At 41.6% G+C, this 26,544-nt stretch overlaps 1 protein-coding gene across 5 annotated transcripts in view; it reads right to left on the reverse strand.

The window, feature by feature from the left end:
- Nucleotides 1-574: 574 nt before the first annotated feature.
- zmiz1a (zinc finger, MIZ-type containing 1a) overlaps nt 575-26,544 on the reverse strand; it is a 32,917-nt gene continuing 6,947 nt past the window's right edge. The window contains exons 3-21 of one of the 5 annotated variants that reach the window (XM_024296488.2): nt 26,450-26,544; nt 11,592-11,727; nt 10,461-10,575; nt 10,163-10,383; nt 9,512-9,713; nt 9,108-9,389; nt 8,847-9,026; nt 8,698-8,766; nt 8,453-8,618; nt 7,317-7,458; nt 6,986-7,196; nt 6,797-6,902; nt 6,490-6,650; nt 5,804-5,871; nt 5,665-5,733; nt 5,309-5,580; nt 5,013-5,203; nt 4,405-4,692; nt 575-3,118 (exon numbers count right to left, since the gene is read on the reverse strand). In XM_024296488.2, the coding sequence (XP_024152256.1) occupies nt 3,011-3,118; nt 4,405-4,692; nt 5,013-5,203; nt 5,309-5,580; nt 5,665-5,733; nt 5,804-5,871; nt 6,490-6,650; nt 6,797-6,902; nt 6,986-7,196; nt 7,317-7,458; nt 8,453-8,618; nt 8,698-8,766; nt 8,847-9,026; nt 9,108-9,389; nt 9,512-9,713; nt 10,163-10,383; nt 10,461-10,575; nt 11,592-11,727; nt 26,450-26,544 (3,082 nt within the window). In that variant the 3' untranslated portion in view covers nt 575-3,010. Of the gene's footprint in view, nt 3,119-4,404; nt 4,693-5,012; nt 5,204-5,308; nt 5,581-5,664; nt 5,734-5,803; nt 5,872-6,489; nt 6,651-6,796; nt 6,903-6,985; nt 7,197-7,316; nt 7,459-8,452; nt 8,619-8,697; nt 8,767-8,846; nt 9,027-9,107; nt 9,390-9,511; nt 9,714-10,162; nt 10,384-10,460; nt 10,576-11,591; nt 11,728-17,495; nt 18,312-21,609; nt 22,035-22,056; nt 22,711-26,449 lie in introns of those variants that run through there. The other 4 variants (XM_024296487.2, XM_036215487.1, XM_036215486.1 and 1 more) reach the window with 4 other exon arrangements.

Consider the following 26,544-nt stretch of genomic DNA (forward strand, 5'->3'; position numbering starts at 1 on the left):
GACGCCTTGATGAACTGGACAGCACCCTGATATGATCAACACCTACTGACTAGGAAAAGCCAACAGTTTGAGGATGAACTCCTGCAGAAAAATCCTCTGAGAGACCGACACTCCAGGACCCCTCAGGCTGTAAGTGGAGTTATTATTAAGGATATTGAAAACTAACTTTCAGTTGCACAACAATTAGCTCATGACTTTTTATTTCTAAGGTTATGCAATTTGGTTCCAATGGTTGTACATTTTGTTAAATCTAATCTAATAGTTTGTTTTAGTTTTTCCTTAATAGTTTCAAAATGTTCTTGGCAGTGAAAAGACACAGATGTTACTCATAATTTATAGGAACACCAGCATGCAGCTGAATGGACTTTTTTAAATTTCATGCCTCTACTTATGTGTTAAAATATGATATCTGCCCCCGCTGTTCCAGACAAAGAACATTTTTTCCATAATTACTTAAAAAAACACAGCATGCTCACAACTTCCTGTCTTATAGTTTTAATATTGGAGCACAGATGTGCCCCTTTTTAAAAAATCATATGGAAAATCATTTTAAAAAGGATCCAGAGGCATTACGTCGTTTCATCTGAATACATATTTATTAGATAAATATTAGAATGTCACATCATCTAACTACATACAGATTTGCAAGACTAAAAATCACAATGTTCTTCTGACCAGTTGGAAATATGAAATGATTGTACATAGAATGTACAAAACCAAATGGACAAACGCCAGTTGTGCCAATCGCCTTAGATTGTTCTTTTAAAACACATTTAGCCCCAAAAATTACAAATTTGACATTTATTTTATTTTTCATATTTTTTTGTATAAACTGTGAATTTGGAAACGACCCTTTGGAGCCTCGTAAAGCTCTCCAAGTCCCAATTGCAAAAGTTTCCATAATTTTGTAGCACCTTTAAAAAGTACACAGTAATAGTGAAATACACAGAGGTTTTAATATTACACAAAGGGGGAAAAAAAACAAAAAAAACATCTTTTCTTTGCTTAAACCCCAAGCAAAGGGATACATAAAGTATCTTACATAAATGAACAGGCATGGTTAGAGAGGTCTGCACAGACGCAATCAAACACATACTCATTTTCCCAATTCAATGTCCCAATTCTAAATACACTATGCACACTCCCACTGGAGAAAATGAATACATTTCTGTTAATGTGTCTCTATTGTCATTTACATTATGTACAAATATCCCCCAAGAATCCCAAATCGTCTGTTTTTTCCTCTGAATTTTAATTCCCAAATTGACTTCCCTGCAAATTTCCAGTGTTGGATGTCAGAAAAACACAGACGGCGTTGCCAAAATGACGTCTGTGAACACGTGGGCCTTGTAGGGAATCCAACACTCTGTGTGGCAGTGCAACAAAATACACAACAGCGGTGTCATACGCAGAACGTCGAGCCATTATGAAGACAAATAAGATTTTACAGAGGGGGGGGAAAATAAAACTTAACAAGTGGTGCTTTTATTGAACAACATATTAAACACTTTAAATTATTCGTTTTTTACTGCATAAAACCGAGTTTATCCCAGTTGGCAAACACTGGATAAAAATAACTTAACATAAAATTCAATGAAGATACAAACATTTTTAAAGTATGGATATGAAAAGCCTAATACTCTGCAATTTATTGATTTATTTTTTGCACATTTGAACGTGCTTGAATACTAATAAAACAGTACATTTAATTTAACCTCGATGCATGAACAGTTAAAAAAAAAAGGTTTAAAAGTTCTTAAATACATTTATATAAAACATTTAAATAAAAAAAACTTGAAGCAGGGACATTCCAATATGTTTTTTTTCTTCCAAATGCCAAACAATACATAGAGACTCAGTACAAGGCCAGTGAGAGTGCATCCTTTAGACTGATTTGCAGGGACTGTTGTGTGTGAGAGCATGTGCAGTCCTTGACAGACACACAGTACCATGAAAATCCCAGGAATAAACAGTACTTTACAGTCACAATGTAGTCACAAAGGATATTTACAAAAAAAGCTTTGGAAACACTGCTGGATCACGTACAATTTCTATTTTTTTAGTTTTTTAGTTTTTACTCAAGAGGAATGCAGCTAAACAACAGGGATCAATGAGACAGACTGAAAGCATCTACAACGTGGGACCATGAAAAACATTAAAATGGAAGATTTTTTCTCAAAAGAATAATAAATATCAAGACAAAAAAAAAAAAAAAAAAAGAATAACCGAGCACACTTAGGCTGGACTACAGGAGCTGTTGGCACACATGCACTTGTGATCAAAATAAGGCTTAAACCGATTAGGAAGATCTCTAAAATTCAGATTTTTTTCAACAGGATGTGTAAACAGACACACGTGTGTATACGAAAACACACACAAAGCAAGCTGCGCTTGCGTGTCCTGCACTCAAAGACGGGATTTTGTGCGCTGAAAGTTCCGGTTGTTCAGCTGTCACACATGCTAAAGTGTGTGTGGGGGGTTAGAACATTGGAAGAACACATTTCAAACTGAATTGTCAATAGTTTCCCTCTGATGCATCTTTTTTTTTTAAGAAAAATCTAAAAAAAAAGAAAAAAATTTACCTCGATCTCACACTGTGTTTTTATATTTATATATATATATATTTTATGGTTATAGCTGCACAGTTTTCAGTTGAAAAGTCACAATTATAATATATGTTTATATATACATATGTGTATATTTTATATGTACATATATAAAATATCACTTAAGTGCCCGACAACATGGCTATAAGTGGTGCATTTCTGAGCCAGAAGGAACTGGTGTGGAATCTTTGTGGGGTGGGGGGGTGCAGGGACGAGTCTGAGTTCCACGTTTTCACTCTCCTCTGCATCACATCCGTCTGTTGAGGAACAGTTTTGAGTGTGTGAGCACGAACGCGGGACGCCGCTTGAAGTGTTGACAAGAGGTATTTGTGGTGGACGGATAGTCAAGCATGCCGCGACTCCAGCGAGGGGGGGTTGGTAGGAGGAGGCGATGGGGGGAGGGGCTAGTTGCTTTCGAAAAGGGAGAGAAGGTCGTCGTTGCTGTTGGCCGGGAGGTCAGGGGGGTCCAGGTATGAGAGCAACTCCTCTGGATTGGCCAGTTCTGGAAGCAACTGCGAAGGAAAAAAAAATGTTATGCTATGTTCACTAATGCGCATTCTTGAACGCCAATTCATGCCAATTTCGTAGGGCTGGGTTGAAAAAAATCTTAATAGATCAAAAATCGATTCACAAAATATATAAATCGATTTAGCACACAAAGCTAAAGTCTACAAGCTCGATGCTAACGTTCAATGGAATTTCCCATAGGATGGCTAATGGTAAATTCTCGGTTGTCCCAAAAAATACATTGCTGACTAAATGAACGTCTTTATTTACTTACAGGCATTAATTTTCCAAACTTTTTCAAGGAAATAATTTTTAAAGTAACTATTTGTGGTCTAAAACTTCGTTTTTTCCCCTCATACGGTTGTCTTCTTCTTGAATAAGGTGTATTTCTACAGCGCAGTCGCCACCTAGTGGCCAAACTGAAACGCCCTCCATTGGAAGCAGAACAATGTTTACAATGTTAATAATCTGAACATTTTTGTTAGAACTTCTCCTTTAGAGAATCCATGTAACACTATTTGAAATTAATCTAACTATTTTACTAATACATTTTACGATATGTGAACTGTATCAGATTAATATAAATATATTCAAATTAAATAATAGATTTTTAATGTATTTCTAAACAAATGTGTATACATTTGTAAACTTAGAATTGAATTGAGGAATCAGAAAAAAATCGGAATCTAATCGATTCAGACTCTTGTGAGTTGAGGTAATCGATTATTAAATGGGGCAAGAGTAAATTAGCATTTTAGAGGACAGATTTGGTATTTTCAAAACTATTTTCAAACATTTTTTTCTTTCAGTTGTTGTAGATTTGGTATCCAGACATGTATGTCATCTGAAACTACACGTTTTAGCGTTTTGTTTGTGCTCAAAGTTCAACGATGTTTGTTTTTTATAAATAGGCCTCAATGAGCAAATGATGTGATCTGTGAGTGAGTGTATACTTTTGCTTTTAAGTACTTTATATATGTTTTATTAAGTATATATTTGAAGATTTTCCAAAAAAAAATATTTTAGGTTTTTATCTTATTGTTTTTCCTTTTCACTGATCCAAAAAATGATCCGAAGTGTGATCCTAAAACTGAGACACAATCCGAACCGTGAGATTTGTTATCCGTTTCATCCCTAGTAATGGTATAAATGTAGCATTAGTGACGACAAATGGTCAGTTTGAAGATGGAACTTTCCAGAAGCAACGTGAAGGTAAGCAGAGCACACAGAAAAGAAATGAGAGCAGCTGCTGCAGACGGTGTTAGCATTACCACCCAGCGAGGACACTTACATCCAGGGAGGGTTCGGGCATATCCTGCGCTCCCTGAGCCATCTGCCCTTCCGAGGAGGGGTTAAAGTTCAGATCGCTGTGGGGGTGACTGTTCTGCCCGGGGTGCTGAGGCTGCGGCGGCGGAGGCTGCTGCGACTGGCGAGGTGGCTGGGATGATTGGTTGCTGTGATGCAGGAGCTGCCCTGACTGGCCGCTGTGATGCAACGGCGGGCCTGTTTGGCTGCCGGGGTGGGGAGACGCATGCAAGCTCTGCTGCATGGAGCTATGGGACTGATCTGAATGGCACATCTGCAGGTGCAAGACGCAAACAGAAAGCAAGAGAATGAGTGAGAAAGGGGAGGAAAAGGTATCGTGTGGAAGACACAGAGAAGCAGGCAGAGTGTTAGGGGCTGAGAGCGGGATGAGCTCCAGCGTGAATAATATGGAGCAGGCCTTCTAAATGGAAGCTGTGATCAGCAGACATGTGCAGCTGCAATATTACATGGTGACATGAGCGCACATGCAGGCTCAGTCACTTTATCTTTCCACCTTAAAAAAGAAGCTAATTCAGATACAAAAGGCAACCGGATTTCCACAACTGCATGTTCCATGAAATTGAATCGACTTACTGTGTCATTCATGCCGTGGCTGAGAGGCTTGTCCTGGGAGAGCAGACCAGTAGGTCCATCAGGGGGGTGAGAGAGCTGTGGGCCATGGATAAAGTCATTCATAGGAGGTCCCGCTCCTCCTCCTCCAACTCCACCGCCAGACGGGTTCCCATGAGGAAAGTCGAAACTGCCCTGGCTGTGATAGTTGTTGCCTTGAATGAGAAAAGTTTTAACAATTTGATCAAGTCCACTTTTATATAGATCTAAAATACTTATTAGGAGTTCTTTGAATAAACCCTTAGAAATACACCAATTACCTGCTGGAGGGTAATCTCCCCCGTTGCCGCTACTATGTTGACTTGGGTGAGGGGGGTATAAGCTCGGACCCGGCCCAGGCCCAGAACCGGGTCCTGGACCTAACTGAGCGATCATCTCCATCACGTTAGGCATGGTCATTTGGCTCGGACTCATGGTCTTAAACCGCTTGGCCAGAGGTCCATCGGGGTCCTCTTTGATGTGCAGTTCTGACTTGATGGGGACCGGTCGCCAGCTACATGTGGGGTCTATAGTGACCTCCTCGAACTCTGAACTGTTGGAGACAACAGAAATTCCATACAGAATTTAATTTAAAAGTCTTTTGATGCTATTAGGGGATGAGAACAAAGAAACGTACTTTTGGATAGCGTTGAGGATTCCCCACATAAACTGGTCCACCTCCAGACCTTCTAATAATGCTGTTTTACTGGAAGCAGAAACAATATAGTTAAATTTAACTCATTTATTTTTTTCATCAAAGAAAAAACCCTTCTTACTTGCACACAGGACATCTCCACGTTCCCCTCTCGCAGTTGAGTTGTAAATACGACTCCAGATCGAAGCACTGCAGAAGAGAACATTTCAGTAAGAGTGAATGTTCTTCCCTGTCTGGGATTTTGCCTTAAAAGCTACGTTCACACCACTCTCAGTAACACACGTTCAAGCAACCACTTTTAGAGAAAAGCCCATGTAAATGAGAGTAAACATGCATTTTGGGCTTCCATGTTCAAAACCTTTAAGCTTACAGGTTGCTACACAAGTTTCTACAACTGATTTTGGGCTCTACAAATTATGCGGCCGCCAAGTGCAAGTTAAACTAGTTCAACTTTGACTAATCAGAGACTTGAATTTGGTAGAGATGACGACCCCTTTAATTCACACAAGTGTCACACATTTAAAAATTAATCATGAAGGAGAAATGAATAATTGCAGTTTGCGCCTGACACCAAATCTGTCATATGTTGGAATAGAGCTGTAAAAGAAAAAAAGCCTAGAGCCATATTTATGAGACTCGCAACAAGCTGCTTCCAACTGTAGGTGGCGGACATGCGCTAGTAAACATTAGCAAAAGAAAAAGCACAAGTAGCCCCTCCCTGCTTGGGCAGTGTGAACACCGTGGTTATATGCGTACTTTCTTCTCACACGCCTAGTGTGTCCATAGCTTTATATTCTTTCAACAAACCTGCACATGTTTGCAGTCGTGCCCCCTAGCAGGCAGCTGGATCCGCCGGAAGGTAATTGGACATTTCAGCGACACTTTAATGGCTGTCTGCTCCACACCATCCTCCCCGTTGAGAGTGGCGCTGCCTGCCGATGCCGCCACGCTGCTGAAGTTCCTCTTAACTTAAAAGAGAGAGACAGAGCGTTTCAAAACAAACCTCCTGCTTTCCATCTGCTCCGAAGAAAAATAAAAAAAACGTTAAAAGCAACATGTGCTCGCGCTATTAAGATATGCAAACAAATTAACTAGGAGACCAAATGAGGCGTACTTTTGGTGATGCAGTGTTCTGCAGGGAGAAGCCTCTTCTTCAGGAGACCCTGGAGGACGGAGCGAACAGATGGCCTGTGGACCAGCTGAAGCACAAACAGGTGGGACTGCAACACACACATAGAAAACAAAGCAAAATTAGAAACAGTTCTCCAAAATCCGTGTTGATAAGCAGTGATGTTGTGCTTACACAGCAGCAGGCAGTGACTGTTATCTGGATGGTGTTCCTCCCAGGCTGGCACACGTGTTTCAGGTGCAAGGGCTTGTGGGAGGTTTTATTATCCCCTCTCTCAATGGTGAGAGGCGTGGCGTTGACGCTAACCTGCACCGATGCGGGCCAGTTGGTGTTCATTTGTCTGTCTTCGTGGTGGTAGCACTTGAACTGCAGCTCAAGGTCTGACCTGAGGGCAGCAGGTGGAAAACAATTTTTAAAAATCTACATTTACTCTACATTTGGACCAAAAAGGCAATTTAAAGCAGTGATATCTTCATAAACTCAATCTGGGGGAAATGTTGCACACCTCCACATGAGGGTCTGGTGGACGGAGGGTCGCAAGTGGAAAACATGGTTACTGACGGCGAGGTTGTGCTCCAGGCGGAAAGGCTCCAGCACAACTCCATCCCGAACCGGGAACGTCAGACGTAGCTCCTCGTTGGCATTACCTGACACAAAAATAATTTTATTTTCAAAAGAAAGTCAAAGACAATCCAGTACTTGGTGGAAAGCAAAGCAAGAGGGACCTGGTTGCAGACAAGATGGCGCATGACATCATTGGCCAGAAGCATAAATTATACAACTTATGTATAAGATGTTCAGATAGGGAAGTTAAGATAAAGCCCAACTTGGATCCAGGTGCCCATAACCAATTACATTGTATCTAGTGAATCCAATTGGTCATTTGCCAGATTCTTGGTTCTGAGCCCTAACCTCAACATCTTTAAGTCTTCTGGGGCCAACATCTGGGTATGCCAGGATCATGGTCTTAGGTCCCTAACCTTAGTATCTCCAAGTTTTCTGAGGCCAACATCCCAGTATGCTATGATCACAGTCCTGAGTCCCTAATCTCATTATCTGAACGTCTTCTGGGGCAAACATCCCGGTTTAACAGGATCATGGTCTCAGAACCCTAACCTCAATATCTGAATATCTTCTGGGGCCAACATCCTAGTATGCCAGAATCCTGGTCCGGGGTCCCTAACCTCATTACATGAGTCTTCTGTAGCAACCATCCCGGTATGCCAGGATCATAGTCCAGGGTCCTAATCTCACTATCTCCAAGTCTTCTGGGGCCAAAATCCATGTGTGCCAGGATCATTGTCCAATGTCCCTAACCTCAGTATTTGAGTCTTCTGGGGCCGACACCCGGTGTGCCAGTATCATAGTCCGGGGTCCTAACCTCACTGTTTCCAAGTCTTCTGGGGACAACATCCCGGTATGCCGGGATCATGGTCCCTGGTCCCTAACCCCTAAAATTTACTCTAACCATAGCCCTAACCCAAAAATATTAAAAATTGTAAAAAAATATATATAAAACAAAATAAAAACGATTATAAAGTGTAAAATATGCAACCAAATTTTTCAAGTGACATCGAGGGACTTCGGGTTCCAAACGTTGATGTCTGCATCCAGGTCCTCTTGAACAAAGCCGCCACTCACCTGGAGGGGGTGGAAGTGCCGTCATATTTGGCTTCATGTCTGGCGGAAACGGTGGCTTCACGTCCTGGTTTGGCGACAAATATGGAGGAATACTACTTCCTGGGGTCATAGGTGGCGTAGGGTTTCCAGGGACCGGAGAGTGTGGATAGTTACCCGGCCTGGGGGGCTGTTAAAAGCAGGAAATATGGCAAGATCAAAAATTGGCTGAGTCTGACAGTTTTTATTGTAAGCCTGTGAAAACCTACCACACTGCCTTGGCCATAGGAGTATCCACCTCCAGAGAAGTTGGTGTTTTGAGAACTGAAAGGCTCTTGCTGCGGAGAAAATAAATAAATAATAATATTAAACATGTTCTCATTATTAGGGGCATGCCAGACAGTGTGGCCTTACTTACCTTATAGTACTGAGCCATGGGCATTCCAGGTGGGTACTGTCCTTGCCCCTGCTGCCCGGGCATTCTCTGACCAGGGTAATTTGGAGAGGGCAGTGGTCTTGATGCATTTGACGTGGGGTACTGCCCCTGTTGGGTCTGAAATTGACTGTTTGGCCCATACTGCTGACCTCCGTAATTTCCCTGGATTTGGGAAAGTACCAGCAAATATTTAGGTAACAAATAAAACAAAGTATTCATATTGCATTTGACGTTGTTACTGACCTCCCCAGGATACGGCCTTTTCATCGCCTGCATGGGCATCCCCTGTCGAGGCCCACCAGGGTACCCCTGCTGAGGCATCCTTTGGCCGTGGGCTCCAAAAGGAGTCATACCTGGAGTTCGAGCCTGGTTCATACCCATCGGTGGCCCACTCATGTTAGGGTTGTTCATTCCTGAACCCATGCTGCCTGGATTCATTCCTCCAGGGGGGCCTCGTGGGCCTGCCTGGTTCATGAACTGGCTGTTGTAGGCTGGAGCAGGGCCCATTTGGAACGACGGGCACATCTGAGGGGGAAACGAAAAAGGATAAATGTGGTCATTTCTGCACATTAACACACAATCAAATGTTCGAATCTTAACAGTACTCTAAAAACGGTTAGAATCCGTTCCAAAAGTGTGTGGCTTACCTGTCCATACTGGTTCATCTCTTTATTCTGTGTCTCCTGGAGAGCTGCCACTGTTGCTGTTGCTGTGGCCGTCGCCGTAGCAGCAGCTGCAGCAACAGCAGCTGCTGCTGCAGCGGCAGCTGGCGGTGTGAAGTCACCAGGAGGACGTGTGTGGGTGGCCATTCCCATACCTCCAGGTGGGGGGTTTGGCCCTCCAGAGTAACTGTTAAAAAAAAAAAACAAAACAAAAAAAAAAAACAGAGGGAGTTTAAACCAGAATAATGAAAGCAGTCACACGGAAAGTACCTGAAAATTTACGACCGGCCTCACTATCTCTCAGCTACACGAAAAAAAATCAACATTTGAGTGGAAGTTTGGCTTGAGGGCAGTTTCCAGGAGAAACACAGTTTATTAGAGAACCTTTTTAAAGTCGGGTGAGAAGTATCAAGTTTAAGGCGGAACAATGTTCCAATAGATCAACAATTTGCATGCAGGACCTTTACCCAAAAAAGGGGTTTTTGCTCCTGATATAATCCGTTTTTCAGTTAGAGTCCAAATTTGGGGCCAAAGATTATTGAAGGTGTTTATTTCCAAGCCCAGAAGAACAAACTGCATGTAGTATAAACCTTCACTTTTTGAAGATGGCTAAAAAAATATATTTTTTTCTCCTACCTTCCACTGTACCCCCCAGGTCCCCCGGGGTAGCTGGGCCTGCCATACATCCCCTGCTGCATGTAGGACTGGTTGGAGCCTCCTTTGTTTGGAAACTGTTGCTGCTGAGCATTAAACTGGGGTGAGCTGAGGCCCGCTGCGCTGCCGGGCATACCCGACCCCATGGGGGTCCCCCCTGGATTCATGTGATTATTACTGTTCGCCATGGGGTTGCAAAGCACCTAATGACAAGGGGATAAAGGCTTGTAGAGCAGACTCCAAAGTCACAGACAAGGTAGCATGTGGTTCATGGGCATACCTGACTTTGTGACGTGTTAGTAACTCCCCACACCGTTGTAACCACAGATAGGGACCCAGGGGGCTGGTTGGTGTTTTGTTGCCAGGGGACAGAATCATAGGGAAAGGTTCCATCACTGGAAGGGAAATAAAACACAAGTATGCATCACTAAATAAAATGTTATTAGTTTCAAAATAAATGTCAATTTTTAACATCTTTGAACAGAAAAAAAACTCCAAATGAACGGCTTAGGGTCGGTCTCATCCTCAAACATAGGGAGAAAGCAAAGGCGGAGCTATGTGGGGGCAGCAAGAAGCTTTGCCCCACCAGGGGCGCCCCTAAGGGTTTTGGGCCTACTTTTACAGGGCCAAAACACAGTGGCAAATTAGTATTAAGGGCCTCTGAGGGCCCCCCTCAGTCAGCCCCCCTCCTTCTTTAGCACCCCAGCCCCCACACTTGCCACTCCAACCCCAATTTTAGTATAATCATTGACAAAGAGTAAAATATCTTTGATATTAGCTTCTTTATGCATTGCAAAAGTAACAAAAACAATTTTAAAAAAATATATAAAATTTTTCATTTGTAACAACCTTCCACTCTGATGTTTTCCCTTCTTCCCTAAATCTTTCTCCTGCCCTTCCATATAGAGTAAATATCATTGATTCCATCACTTGTCGAAAAGTCTCTGAATACCAGATGCTGCTGCTAATGTGTTTTAGTGCATGGATATAAAACAGTTAACAAGGTAAAATATGAGTCTGCAACCTTGAATAAACAAGCTAAATCCTCATGAGGGGAAAAGTGGCCAATTGAAAAGGAGAGAATTGGTATTTTTGGAGAGCAGACCGTTTTTCACTGGGAGGTTAATTCTTGGAATGGATAACATGTTCAATATTTCCTCATAAAGGCATGACGTTCCCTCAAGATCCTCAGAAGATGTAAACAGAACTTTTGGCTAACTTGAGGGTAGGAGAGTCCTGAGCACATAATGTTCTTATAACCTGGCTTTCCACTTTTTTTCCAAGCCTTTCCTCAAAACAAAGAAAACTCTTTTGGCATGTGACATCTCGTTTCATTTTTACGCCAATTTTCGATGACAGCAGCAACTTCCGACAGTGGGATTGAGCTGGACGGAGCTCGCGCCCCACTGACCTGTGTGTGAGACCGGGCTTCATGCTGTTCAGGCCGGGCTGCATGGGGACTTTTCCCTGCGGCTCGTTCTGCCTGTTCTTCTGGTGACGGAGCAGGAGGAGTCGGCCCAGCTCCTCGCACCACGACGACAGCAGGGCTGCAGAGAAGAACACACATGTGCACAGGTGTTAACCCACCCCAGGTTCTGTTTCATCGGGTCAATGGATTTAAGCAGACACCAAAATAATCTTCAATGTCAAACAAATGTGAATGGAATGGATCTGGGCATTTTTTCACCAAACCTCAAGGGGGCACTCTAATGCAGTCGAACTGACTGCTCGCCTGCCTGCGTGGAATTTCACAACAGTTAAATCAGGCTGTATGTACCTGCAGCGTGAAATGTGGACTGAAATCAATCAGAAGCATCAGGGACCTCCCAGTTTTTCTGCAACCGTCAGACAGAAACGGAGCAGAAGAGGCAGACAGAGACAGAGCGACTGGGGCTGCAGATAAGATCAATGTAGGAAGCAAAGAAACAGTGATATCTTCACTCTCCTTTACTTCCTCCGCTTTACTCTCAGCCTTGTCTTCTCATATCCCCAGGGTGTAATCAGACTCTGCAGCTCTTTGCACTTCTTATCAAGCAAACCGTTGTTTATTTTTTCTTTTTTAAAATGATCTCGCCCTTGCTTTTTTTTTTTTAAGATTATCTTCTTTGAATTAACACCGCCTTTTGATTTTTCAAAAATAAGATAGGTCCTGCAGACCTTGACTCACCACGTTCTCCTTCTAGATTTGTGTTTTTCATTTTTTTTTATCTGAAGTGTTGGCTCCAGACGGTTGATTTAATGAGCAGCTAAACGTGGAATTGAAACTGCATTTTTAAACATTTCAAAATGTTGACTGAATCAAGTCACAGCGAGAGAAAAACAGCAATCAGACGACTTGATGTACGATTTGTCATCTACAGCATGAGTAATGCAATATTCATAGAAAAGTCTACATTTTTTTAAAGGATTCACATCTGATTAGTCATAGAGGATGTTTAAAAAGAGGAAGCAAAAAGACCTGCTGTATGTTCTCCTGAAGGGTGGAAAGCCTCCTAGTTAAAGAGGAATTATTCCACCCTTCCATTACGGAGAGCTTATCTCCCCAGTAAATCACCACCTCCACTCAGAGGGACTGTGTCTTCAACTGGCAACCCACCATTTAGACCCGGAGCTCAGAGGCGAGCCGTGCATTCACAGCCAGAGGAGAGGCTTGTTTTCACTGGCTGCTGAATCTAACAAGCTGACAAGGCCTGAAGTCATTCATAAAATTGTGCGGGACCACCCCGGGCATGGTGTACATTCGAGGAACCTAATACAGAGTCCGTGACCTTGTTGTCACCTAACAACTCCCCGTGTTAGAACTCCTGCCAGCATTGTGACGGCTACAACGGCACCGCCGCGCTCTTCTCCGGACTCCCTCCAACACAATCATATCCCTCTCAGTGGTATCCAAACAGCTTAATTACCTCTCTGATGACATCCACTGGAAACACTGTTCATTAAGAGATTTCGTTAATGCCGTCAACGCCATGCCAAGAGCACGGACAGCCAGCCAACTAAAATATGAGGAAAATAAAGTCAAGGTCTTCGTCTAATTACACCTCTCTCTCATCTTTCCATTTATTCCCGTTTTCATTTGTGCTTAAGCTGCACAGTTAAATCAAACGCTTTGTAATGAAGACGCTAACAGCAGCCTGATGGAGGCAAGACAAGGTCAACCACTCACAGGCTCTTTGTGAAAGGCCTTTTCCCTCTAAAAAAATCGACCTCCCCCCACTACTTAACAGACTACACAGAGCCTGGTTCTTTCCTCAACAGAAAATCTAGCAACAACATAAAAATTTAAGACAGCAATTATATTCCTCCTATAATGGGAGTTTTTTTTTTTTTTTTTTTTGCATAAAGTTTGCATGTTAAAGGACATCTTCAAAGCCAGGGTATTGAAAAAAAGATCAAATGTTTCGCAATCTTACGGTTGGGAGTGAAAACAGAGTTGAAACAGCATGAAGCACTTGTTAAGCCAAGAAGCAGTTGCCCCATTAACGAAGGGTTGTTGATGCAAAATGAAAATGTCAAGAGTAACATTCAATTATGCAAAAAATAAATGTGTCTGCACGTGAAAGCATTTACAAGGAAGTCGGCCAGCAGATATACGCGTTGTATTTTTAGATTTGAAACCTGGCAGAGTTCCACCATCTCTACAACAGAAACGGTTCTCTATTTTTGGAAAAAGGCTGCTCCTTTCTTTTATTTTGAAGACCCACTCCAATGAAAATGGTGTCTTAAAAACAGATGATGGAGGGCATATATATATATATATAAAGATAATCACACTTCTGATTTTTTTAATTCAATTTGTTGTGAAACAGGAGCAGATTGCATGTAGAAGCTACTACGGCAAGCCACAAGCTCCATTCATTCTGATGCATCCGCCTCTAGACGACTAGATCCATGTACGTCAATGTTCGGGCGTCCGGCCAGATAGCTCCAGTATTGCTCGCCATTTTTATTGCACCGGTAATGCATGGTTGGGGTTGTGAAACAGATGCATGATGGGAATTAGGGGCAGGCAACACAAAGGCAAATTTCTAATAAACCATTGCTGCTCTGCAGAAACCATGTCCTGGGTTTTAAAAATTTACTTAAAGGGACTTTAAATAGAAAAACTGTTTATCAAATCAAACCGGAAAAGAAGAAGAAAAAAACCTTAAAGATCAACACAATATCAAACTTATCTTTGACATACCTGACTAAAAATGCATGTTATGATAACTGAAGAGATGCTGAAGTGATCTGCAGGTCCCTAAAGCTTAAGCTTTGCTTTACGATAGTCTCACTGGTTTCTCAACATCTCCTTTTTCAATTGCTCTTCCGCCGCACTCAGCAGGGACAGCAGGACATAAGCTGATATTCTCAGGAAGCTCTCCTGAATCCCTCCACAACCAGCTCCATTTCTTAGAAGCTGGGCTTTTAATTGAGTAATGCCCAATAATGACATTTGGGACATATGGGTCCTCCACGCTCAAGCTGTATTTAATGCTGTGTGGCTGACTGATAGCGAGAGCTCTGGCTCATTCTCACCTCACCTCAGCTCCTCTGGGAGCCACCGAGAAAGAGAAGGAGAGTCCTGGTAACAGGCTTTCAGCTCCATTAACTAATGACTGAGTGTTGGTACAAGACATTTTACAAGGAAACCCAAATGCTAATCACTGTGAAGTCTGATCGTGGTGAGTGTGTAGAAGCATCTGGAAAATATGTGTTTGGTTAAAGTCTTTCATGTCTTAAACATTCTTTTCCCCTAGCCTAAAGCAAACTTTAAATGCTGCAGTTTCTCAAAAAAACAGTAGCGGTTGGCTTCAAAGAGAAAAAAGGGAGCATTTCTTTATTTGCTATTTAAATCAATTGCAAGGTTACTTTAATATTTGCCTTTATTAGAGCTGTTTTTGATTGGGAGATGGGTGAACTCTGTCCTGGTCAGTCACCCATTTTTGACACATTGTTGAAGATCCACTCCAGTGAAATTTGTGTTTTTTTAAGTTTTAACATGTTCTTGTTGCATTTTTCTAACGATGGAGGACACCGATGATCCCATCCACAATTCAGAGGCAATTAATTAACAGCTGCTTTGCAGAAACTATGTCCTAAAAAAACAATACAGGTCTTTTGATTTGGCTAAAATCCTCATTATCAGTTCCAAAACACACTTTTAAAATAGCTAAAAAAATAATCGAAGTGGGTCTTCAAAAACTTTGTTTAATTGAGATGAATGAACTCCAGTCAATGAGCGTCACAATCTAAATTATAGCTTTTACAGAATATTGGTTCAGCATAACAATGTCTATGATCCTGAAACATCAATTTAGCTGCATAAAAGTGATCAAACTCTGCTTTATGACCACTGACAACTTTTAAATTGGTAGTGAGCCAAAAACAAAGGTCGCTATTGCTGCTTCTATCCTTAATGGGACACTTAACGTAGGTGATGCTAAGCTCAAACACTAGCCCCAAGTCATAGCTTTACTCCAAACTTAACATGAGCATTCCTTCACCTTAAAAGCACCAAAGGTTCTTCCCAAAAATATAAAGTCCCCATAACCCTAAAGGTCCTAGAAGTGTCCGTGAATACACCAGCCGTGGTCCTGATAAGGTACCAAACACAAGTTCACACACACACACACACACACACACACACACACAAACAGACAAAATGAAAGTAAATTTTGCTTTATAATTTTTGGGGTGAAACATTACTAGAAGTTTAAAGGTTGAAGAAAAACAAGTGATACTAACTTTTTCTGGTGTTGTCAAATATCAGGTCATTTCCCTGGGTTAGGTGATCATTGTATTGTAAATGTGGTTTACCCAAACAGGGAAGTATGAGGCTGACTCCACCCACAGCCGAAATTAATTCTGTTAGAAGGCTGGGGAACAGGACTGTTAGCATAACTGGAGCTGCAGATCATGACATGGGACTTCAGAAATGGCGTGGGACTTACATGGTTTGACCATTCAAATGTAACACCTCGATTCAACCTGTAGGGGGCAGCACACCGGCGGTTTTAAACCATTATTTTTAAAATTAAACTTTAAATTGTCAAAAATTTGGCAATGACCAACAGAAAACACTTTTAAAGCCCCATTTATAGAGGACAGCAGCCATTTTTTTTTTTGCTACTTAACATAAAAAATGTAAATGTGCTTCATTAATCTAAAGCCCAGCAAACTATGCAAAGCTAACAATGGCTTAGAATTTTTTTTTTGTGCAAAGACATCATGTAGTTTTATGCTACTTTCTTTTTCTTAACTTTTAAACCTGGAATATAGTTAATTTCAACTTAAATTAATTTTTAACTCCTTCAAAATCTTGGACTAGTGTATATCGTATGTATGTCTTTACAAACCTCAAAGTTCAGTGGAATATTACCAAGAGATGATTGCAGCACATGTGTCAGATCTAATCCAGCACCGAAGCCAAAACAGAAACGGTAGATAATTGAAGGCGTCTAATCTTCACATGGAGCTCACATCCCTGCTTTCATGTTGTCAAGTGTGACAGAGTGTCGTGTTGGCAGCAGGTTTTGATTCAAACATGTGGAACCGTGCATGCAGGCACCTCTACTGTAATTTGGTTCATAATGACACAAACAAGAAAGAAACTGCTACATGAAATATTACACTTTCTGAGCATGAACACCGCAGCACTAGACAAAAGCTTTCTGAGACAATGAGTGGGATGATAAAAATAAAAAATAAAAAAAAGCAGTTCATATTAAAGAATATAAACAGAGGTCTAAATAAGACTGGCAGGTAGATCTGCACTGTGTGGGCACAAAATATTATGCAAAGGAAGAATATGGAAGGAATACACAATCCTTTCAGTTGAAAAGGAAAAAAAAATACTGACAAAAGTCATGCTTTTTACGGAAGTGTAATGGAAGCAATTTAAGCAGTCAATGATATCCCCCTTCCTGCCCCCGCTCTGTTCAGCCAACTTCTTCTAAGACTAGAGCATATCAAATGGGCTTTAGTCTCAACAGCTTCGAGGCAGAACAACTCAAATATGCCCTGCAGTGAAAATACTCTGTCAGAAATCACACTCTACCATTACCAGTTAACACCAATCAGAGGCTCTCACTTCAATTGTCCTGCTATTCTTTTTTTTTTCTTTTTTTTCACTACAGAGGCAGCTGTTTTGGCTTCTGCCACACTCCAGATATGAGGACTCTCAGGGGGAGGAGAGGACGGATGTGAGGATGTTAGGCGGAGGACAGGTGGAGATGATGAGGGAGTGGGCTGAACCCCTCCTCCCAAGGATGCAAGTGGGTAACAAGCCAAAGAGATGCTGCAGCCCAGAAGGGAGGGAGGGAGGTTCTACCTGAGTCACTCTGACATCTCCTGCAGGTGCTGGTTTCTGTGGGGTTCAAATTACACATTTTTAAACGGGACAGAGGGAGAAGAATCAGCATTAACACCAAACATAATGCAGTGTGTTTTGAGGAGGGGTTCAAAATGTTGAGGCGCGGCCAGAAAACAGATTTTTGTGTTACATGTGGCTACTTTTTGTGAACTTTGTTATCAAGTTTGTATTCTTTTTATGCTACCTAATAACTAGCTAATTTAAATAAAGAATGGGTGGCTTTAAAGCTCACAAAAACCCCTAACTCTTAAATAATATTTAATATTTTTAAGGTTATAAAGCAGAAACAGTTCATTTAAGCAACAACTTTTCACATTTCAAAACACTTTATTTGCTGATTCTTTCCTTTGAGGCATTTTTTTTATTTCTCAATATGCCCATATTTGCTATGATAGTGGATTGCGGCCTATGGACACATCATGCATGAGAGATGGGAAATAAATGTGTCTCTGTCGGAAACTTTGAACTGGCGTCCTGACCTTCCGCGTCTGCATCAGAAACCATCACAACAACCACAACGGTCGCCCACGATCACACACTGACTGTGGACGTGAAAAAGAGCAAATCGGCAATAATGGATTCATAAATCTGAAGAAGTGACAGCAGTCAGACCCTAAGATGCTAATCCTTTTCTTGCTGCTGTTCTCCGTACGTCACAGAAGTCATTGAGCTAAAATTACAGCTTCGTCACTGTATTGCCATAATAATTCATATGAGCTTGAAGAAAATGTAGCAGATGTGTAAACCATAGCATAAAAAATGTGTCAAGATTTAATTCCACTGCTTTAAAAACAGAAATGGAATCTGGAAAAGATTGTCTTTATTCTAAGTATTTATATCTGAAGCAATAAGCATTTAACTGATTTTTATTTATTTGTTTAACATATTCTGTTGAAAATGCTGAAAAAAGTAATAAAAGCTAAAATAATTCATAAGTACGATGGGTTCAAATAGTTTGAAGTCGTGTCACGCTGAACCCATCTAGATCAAAGCTATTAAGTTGCAGCTCCAAAAAGTTTCATTAAACACCAACTTCGATGAAAACTGAGTTTTTATCACATTTTTCTTATGATCAAGAACATATATATATATATATATATATATATATATATATATATAAAGAAAATTAAGCCTTAAATTGCCTTTTTGAATATTTTTTATGGAAATCGCTGTGAATCAACAGCAGAATCAAACATGCTGTTGAAAAAAGCTTTTAGTTGTGGTGTTGAAGATACTATGTAGAGAAAAATCGAAACATCGCAATATTCAATTTGGCGATACTTGTATCGATTTAAAAGGTTGACAAGACGATATTTAATTAAATGATTTACTTTACTGTACTTTATTCCCTCAATTATACTTTTAAAATCTTATTGGTTAAGGCAGAGGACCCTAAACTACGCCCCGTGGGCCGGATCTGGCCCACCTCTATTTTTGGCCCACCCCCAAACACTATCAGACGCATGATTTGTTTTTCTCAGTTTGGCCGATCAAGACCCACACAGAACGTGACTTTTTATAACATCCTTCTACAGTTAGAAATATGACACTAAAGGATAGACTATTTATAGATTTAATTTTTAAAATGTATAAATATGATTTTTCTGTAAAGACTACAGAAATGAATTATATAAAATGTGGCTATGTGTGGCTTTCTGGAAAACCATAATATTGATTGTTGCACTTTTTCTGTTAGCTTACAAACCGCCGCCAGACCCCCATCAGAGAAGAAAACAGTTATGTGGCCCTTACAAGAACAAGTATGTTGAAATTATATGCTTGTATTGAAAATATTTTGTTGTGGAAATCAGACATTTTTGACAGTTTTCTTTAAAAACAAATATTTCTTAGTTTACCAAAAGAACAACAGCATGAATTTGCTTGAGTAAAAGCAACTTGTATATGAGATACAGTTGCAGTGCTTAGCGTTGTGAACTCTAAATAAAATTAATTTTTACCATTTCATTAACATAAGTCAAATTCTTTAAAGAAAATTGTGAAGAAAACTGTTGCAGTCTTCATATATATCGCAACACATATTGTGTATCGCGATATGTGTTGTATCGTCAGACTCTAGCCAATACACTCCCCTACTACTACCACAAGCTCCATGTGCTGCTCCATTCTGATGCATCCACTTGCAGACGACTGGATCCGTGTACATCTGTCCTCGTTTGAGCTGTTTCAAAGCTCCAACACTGCTCGCCATTTTTGTTTCCCCGGTAATATAAGGTTGGGGGCTGTAAGCTAGCAGGAGAGAGTGTAAACAAAGGGATGATGGGAAAGGGACAAGCTTACTCTCCCACCCACAACTCAGAAGCGACATTCTGATGAACTCCTGCCGCTCTGCAGAAACTATGTCCTGGATTTGATTTTGGCTAAAAACGCACCATTCCTAACTAAAAATAGATCAAAAGATGATTGGAGTGGGACTTTAAAAGCAACACAAAAACTAACATGTTGATTCAGAGAAACCAGTGTGTTTAAATAAACCAAGCTGCCATGTAACACTGTGCAAACGTAAACAGGCACACGGGTATTAGGTCATCAGTACGCAGACACAAACAGGAACAAAAGAAAACTAAATATGGAAGCTGACATGCGCGCAGATGAGTAAACAGTCAGTCGGTGTCTGGGCTCTGTCTTCAGTAAAGAGCCTCATGCTGGTTGTGAGCATCACAGAACAGCCAGCTGTGAATGAACAGCTCTTATCAGCTGTGTGCAGCTTCTTGACTGCAGGGGAACTAGTAAATATCAAATGCTTAATTATAAACACACATCTCCATGTCTCAACTTCCACAACAAATCTTTTATCTCAATCAGCTGCAGCTTCAAAAAGGAAGAGTTCTAATTCAAGCTTAAATAAATCATGTTTTGTGCTTCTTCGATGCCTAAATATTTTTTTTTACTGAATTCCCGATGAAAACTGAAAAGCTTCCTTATCAAAACCTGCAATCTGTCCACAAATTCCTTCCTCGTTTGTCAAGCAACAAGCGAAACGCAGCCGAACATGGCCACTTTTGGCGTGGGAGGAGGAAGACTAGTGCTGAGGGTGTGTCAGGCCTGGCGATGATTCACAGAAAAAAAGAAGCAGTAACAAACGTAGGCTGCATAACACAAATGTCAAAAGTCACCAATGAGTCATTACTAAAAAGTCTGATGGGAATAGTAGTCTGGGAGGTCAGCAGCGTGTGGGCTAAGTGAGCAACGAGCTGCAGAGGAGAGCTTGAAGGAGGAACGTCTGCGTGTGGCTGAGAGGTTGAGGATGCAGATGGTTTCAGTGGTTTACACCCTGCACCGGCAAACAGGAAGTTCTGCAACTCCACAACAGCTAGGCTGGAAGTCATATTTTGTTATCGAGCTCCCTACATAGGTCAGCCGAAGATCGCTTCGCCGTGTCTTGGAGCCGTTTGATAATTAACTTGTCAGTTTTAAGGTTAAGCACTGATGGAACGGTCTGCAGAGTCGTTCGAATTTTACAGCTTGGCTGCTCGCACATTTTAACAATTAGAAGTGCATCATCAAATAGGAAGTGGGATAGCACAGGTCAAAAAAAAAGAAAAGGATCTCAGTGGAAAAGTGGGTCAAATTATCTGGCACACATCCTCACAACTGACAACTCTATGGAAATGAGTTCCGTCGTGTGCAAAAACGTGATTGTATAGGTGACAGATTGTGCAAAAATAAATTAAACAAACAACAAACTGTGTAACTGTGCACCATTTTTAGTTTTTTAGTTGTAAAAATTGGTGATTTTTCCAGAAAACACTAAAAATCCAAAATACTTTCATGAAAAATCAGTAAGTAGGTCAAATTGTGGTCTGCATCTTGTGAACTGCAAAAGTGAGATTTTCCCATGATGCATCACCAAGTACTAAAACAAAAACAACAATAAGAGCTTCTAAGAAACTGTGATAAACTTCCTAGTTATGTTATCAAGGATGTCTTAGCCTGAAATGAGTTGCTTTTCTTCTTTTTGGTCAACCCCTGATCTTTCACAAGCACGAAAACTCACCTAAATGTTAGAGCTTATTTAAAAATAGTCATGCATTAAAAACATTCGCAGACTTACCCAGAACCAATCCAAGTCCCTGCACATCTCATCTCATTTGTCACAAATGCACCTGCTCCCACAGAGGCCAACTCTCTCAAAGCTTTTGCTGCTTCCAAGCGTCCTGTCAGAGCCTTATCACTCTCGCTCTCGCCACATATCCCTTACGCTGCTCACTCTTTCTTTCATTCTTACTTCCTCTCCCTCTTGTTTTCCTTTTCCCTCTCCCGCTCCCTGATCTGTCTCTTTCCCTTGTCCAGCGTCTGCACAATGCACATCAATTATTCAGAGGCAGTCTCCCAGTTTCTGCAGCTTATCCAATCAAAGCAAGGCTCTGCACTAATGGCCTCCTGCTGTACCTGCAGTGGAGACGGCCGAGGAGGGGTAGGGATGAGAGAAAGAGATAAAGACAGCCATCCGACGCAAGCCAAGAGGGGAGAGGAGATTGAGAGGGCCGGATATTCTCACCTTTGTCGCAGCTGACGCGCTCAGTCTAGCACTCCATTTCCTCTTTTGTATGTGCTGTTACAGAGTCCACGGTGAAGCACACATGCGTAATCCAGCTCTGCCACTGCCATTTGTCAAGAAGAGCAAAGAAAACCAGAAAGGAAAAGGAAAAAAAAAACCCTGCAAGCTCAGTTTGCAAACTTGCATAAATGGGAGGAGCTTGATAAGCTATGCACACGAGCTGGAAGATAATGCATGAGAGAGAGAGGGGGTGGAAGAGGAAGAGTAGGAAGTTACAGTGTCTGGCTAATCAGAGAGGGGATCCCAGCCGACAGGAGCGCGCCTGACGGCATCCTTTGTCTTTCTCAACACCAAATCAAAGAAAAAGCGGACTTTATCCCACCTACGCCCACCTCTCGCACGACCCAGCGTGACTCACGTTACCCAGCTGTCATCGTGAGATGTGGCGTGCGGAGGGAAAGCCCACTTACGCCGTGACAGCATGGAATCTTTCTTCTACGTGGCTTTGGTTGAGAACAGTCATTCCACGTGCACAACAGAGGCTTAGCTACAACTTTAACAGGGCGTGTCAAAAGCCCCTTGAAGGAGGGCGAAGGGTGCCAGAACTGTTGGATTCAAACCCTGCGCTTATTCACGTTTGACCAAAGTCCTCAGTGTCTGGATATCCACCAAAATAAGCTTGTGATTGTGTAACCCAATTAAGCAGTGTTTCCCTGTGAGTTCGACAAACTTCAGGGTAAACTTCTGAAGGTAGTGTCGGGGTTGCGAGCCGATTTCATCATCTGAGAGTGTCAGAGGAGAGGCTTGCCTGCTAAAAATAAATCCCGTTTCCTGTTAATAATTCAGTGCACTGCTCTTACTCAGCAGTAATTAAATATAAAAGTCTGTAAGGTTGATTGGGTCAGTAGAGGGTGGCTACACCTTCAACGAAGAAACAAAATGGAAAATGAAAGAGTTTGACTGCTTGTGGGGTTGATCAAGGGGCATGGGGTGAGTTGATGCCACACCCTGGAAGCATCTGCCCCAGCTGACAGTTACCCTGATGTGCAAGTGCAGATCACCACGCTCTGCTGACTGAGCGAGCATTGACAGCAAATGACTGTTGGTAAAAAGCTCTCTTATGGGGTCCAGATGACCCCTCCCTTATATTAATGTGTGATCCCTCCATGACAAATGTGGAACACTGCAAAAAGTGAAATGAACTGTCTTCAAACAATCTTATGTTTATTTTTTAATGGTAAGATAATTCTTCTCAGTAGATTTTATGCAAGTTAATTTCCCTTATTTTAACCGTTTTGGTACTTAATTATCTAAAAAAAATGCTAAGGCTTTTTACTAAGATTTTATTATCTATTATGAGTAAACACACACTTGAAACTAGAATCTCAATAGTTACAACATTTGTATGGCCAAGATTATGCAAGAGTTTTGCCTTAATTCAAGAATTTCAATTGAGTTTAATGTACAGTGAGAAAAGAATAGTGCTAGCAAGTTATTAATCTTTTCCAAGAATAGAAAAGTACTTTTGTTTTTAGTATATTTGGCTGGTTTTAAGAAACAGATTCCCACTGGTTAGCATGTCAATGTAACCTTACTAGCAAAATCTTAATTAAATAACATTTTCAGAAAATTAATCATAGAAATTCTATTTATATTAGTCAAAATGAGCTTGATATTAATAAAAATATACTAATTTTAACATATTTGTGGTTCCTGTTTTGAAAAGTCTTGACAAGCCACATTTTCTTGTGCTGTTGGTAGATAATTAATCTTATTTTAAGCAATATTTACCTTATTTTTGTACTTTTTTTTTGTTTTTTAAAGCAGAATGTTTGCAGAGAAAGGATTTTATGTGTGCCACGGACACCAGTGAAGATAACAAATCTTCAGCGTGCTGTCTTGTGGGTTCCAGATGACCCCATTTTAATGTAAACATCCCTAGGATAGCACGAGGGTTACCATTCAGCGCTACGGAAATTATCCTAACATGCTAAAAAAAACTGTCAAGATCAAGAAGTAAAAAACCTCAACGACAATTATTCCCTAAATGAGTCTGCCTTCTGTCAGAGTTGTTATTTCCTCGAGTAGCGACAGGCTGCAACTTGTGTCGAGCAAACGCGGTAAAATAGTTATATCTCAAAGGAGGAGCAGCATGTAATCCAGAGCGAGTCTCGTCATGTTAACTGACAGTCAAAGTAACAGGCAGCAATCACAAAACAGTTTACCAAGAGGAACAAAACGCTTTTTTGTAGTCTGAGAGACTTATCAAATTACAAAAAAAAAAAAAAAAGCTCCGGTTTGGGATTTTCGGCTCCACAAAGAGAACCGCCACAAGCTTGGAGACAGACTGGCAGATTCACTGAGGATTGAAACAGCAAAACACTGAACAGATTATGAGGATAATCTGATTTGTCGTCTGCTGAACTTCACAGTAGCCCAACAGCTCGGTCTGTTGGGGTTGTGTGTGTTTGTAGGACAGCTGCACACCTGACTCAGAAGTCTGTTTGTAGCAGATTAATCTGAGTAAAACACGGATTCAAGCGGCTATTTGTTAACCATTTTAAGACGAGAGTAGCAACTTAATCTGCATCCACAGAAAACGCTCCTTAAAAACCTCAAACATTAACATATAACATTGCATTCAAGCTGTACTACTGCTGCAAGAATAAACAATGCTAACGCTACATTGCCTAACAGCAGATAAGTCTCTTCACAGGCTGATTCCAGATTAGAGCAACACAATAATCTCTCAGTGCTTCGCTGCAGGGCCGCAATCTCCAGACAGCTCATCAGTAGCAGCCTGCTGTTGCTGCAGCTCTCCACTTTATGTGACAGGCCAACGGCTGGAGGTCATTCTTTATTATTTTAAAGCCATTATGACATCTTAAAGTGGTTTAAACTCTTCTTTTTATGCCCCTCAATCTGAAGAATATTTGCTATCTAAAAAGGTGGAATAAAATACATTTGCTCTGAGAGAAAACGTCAAAGTGACTGATGTGCACTGGTGTGAGTTCTTCCCCCTGAGGAGCCCGACGGCAGCATCCAAGACTCCTCAGGCCCGGTCTGGGCTCTCAGGTGTCAGATCGGTCAGGCGTCTGTCGCCATGAAGACTGGCAGAACATTATGCTGAGTCTGAACAATCTGACATCCGCGCTGCATCCAGCTAAATGATCAGAAGATGTGTCACTGCGGCTCTGTTGAAACATTTACATGACTAATGGACGCGCGCCCTCCTCCTTATCCGTGTACTCAGACAAGCGTCCTTGTAAGGGAGCTGAGACTGATGCTCAGTGAGTCACATCTGCCTCCCAAGCCAACAGCCTGCCTCTCTCTGCTGACGGCTGGATGCATCACACAGTCTACCCCCCACTCGACCTCACATAATTACGCCACAGTTCCCATTTGTCCTCTGTGCATAAACAACCCTTCCTGAAACTCAGTGTTGCCTTTTATTAGATCTTAGAACCATCAGCAGCCCTCAATATAATTCTGGCTGTCAGTCTGGCTCAGCTGGCCAATCCGCTCCATGCCTGGACAACAATAACATTATCCCAACACAGCAGCACAGACAGCAATCAATAATGTCCGCTGACGTCTGTCTGACCACTTAGGCTCCTCCCAACAGGATGCTTCCCGCCACAATTGAAAGATGATCATACGTTTTATTAAATGTTCTCATCGTGGAGTATGTGAGGAAAGAAAGAAACAGAAACTGATACATTCTGGTCTTCCACTGAAACAAATATTGTATTACTGATTAAAAAACATGTTAAATCAAATAATTTGACTCCTAAATGTTGTACACAGCTTATCTGTCCCCGGGATCAGCTTAGTCTGGACAGAGTGGTCCAGCAACACCTCAGCAGCCATCAGCCTTCCTCATTCCCTCACTCCCTCTTACAGCTCTGCACGCCTCACTTTGACAAATGCTCAGGCTGCTCCTGCAGGACCGTGGGAGGCGGGGAGAGGAGGTATGGATTGGGGGAAATTGGATTTGATAGATAAATGTCTGAGGATAGCATTACTGCTCGCTCTCCGGCTTCGTGTGCGCCGGCTGCACTCTCAAGTGCAGGCTTGTGCAGAAACACTGTCCAGTAGAATGTTTTTCAAAGGATACCACTCAGACAGCTCATCTCAATAGCACATTAATGTTTAATGGGAGCTAAAAATACCCTGACATTATAAGGCTCTGTGGGCTTTTTTGCGAGATGTATGTGGTCGAGGTAGTTAGTAAACCAGGCATTTGCAGTGTTTTGAGGAGTCAAAAGTTTGCTTAATTATGAATATTGTCATTTTTTTTAATGAGGTGTCATGCTTTATGTGCACACAGCAGTAAGCGGCATGGTGAATGAGCATGCATCTGCCTCCGTTTTGTAGGGGTGGAGGATCTTACCAGCAGATTTAGGAGTGAATTTGTCTCGGTTAGCGGCGCACACAGCAAGCAACCTGTAGCCCAGGTCCAAGTCAAACCCCTGCTGAGCAGCAACA

This window comes from Oryzias melastigma, linkage group LG15 (assembly GCF_002922805.2).
Source record: "Oryzias melastigma strain HK-1 linkage group LG15, ASM292280v2, whole genome shotgun sequence".
NCBI lineage: Eukaryota > Metazoa > Chordata > Actinopteri > Beloniformes > Adrianichthyidae > Oryzias > Oryzias melastigma.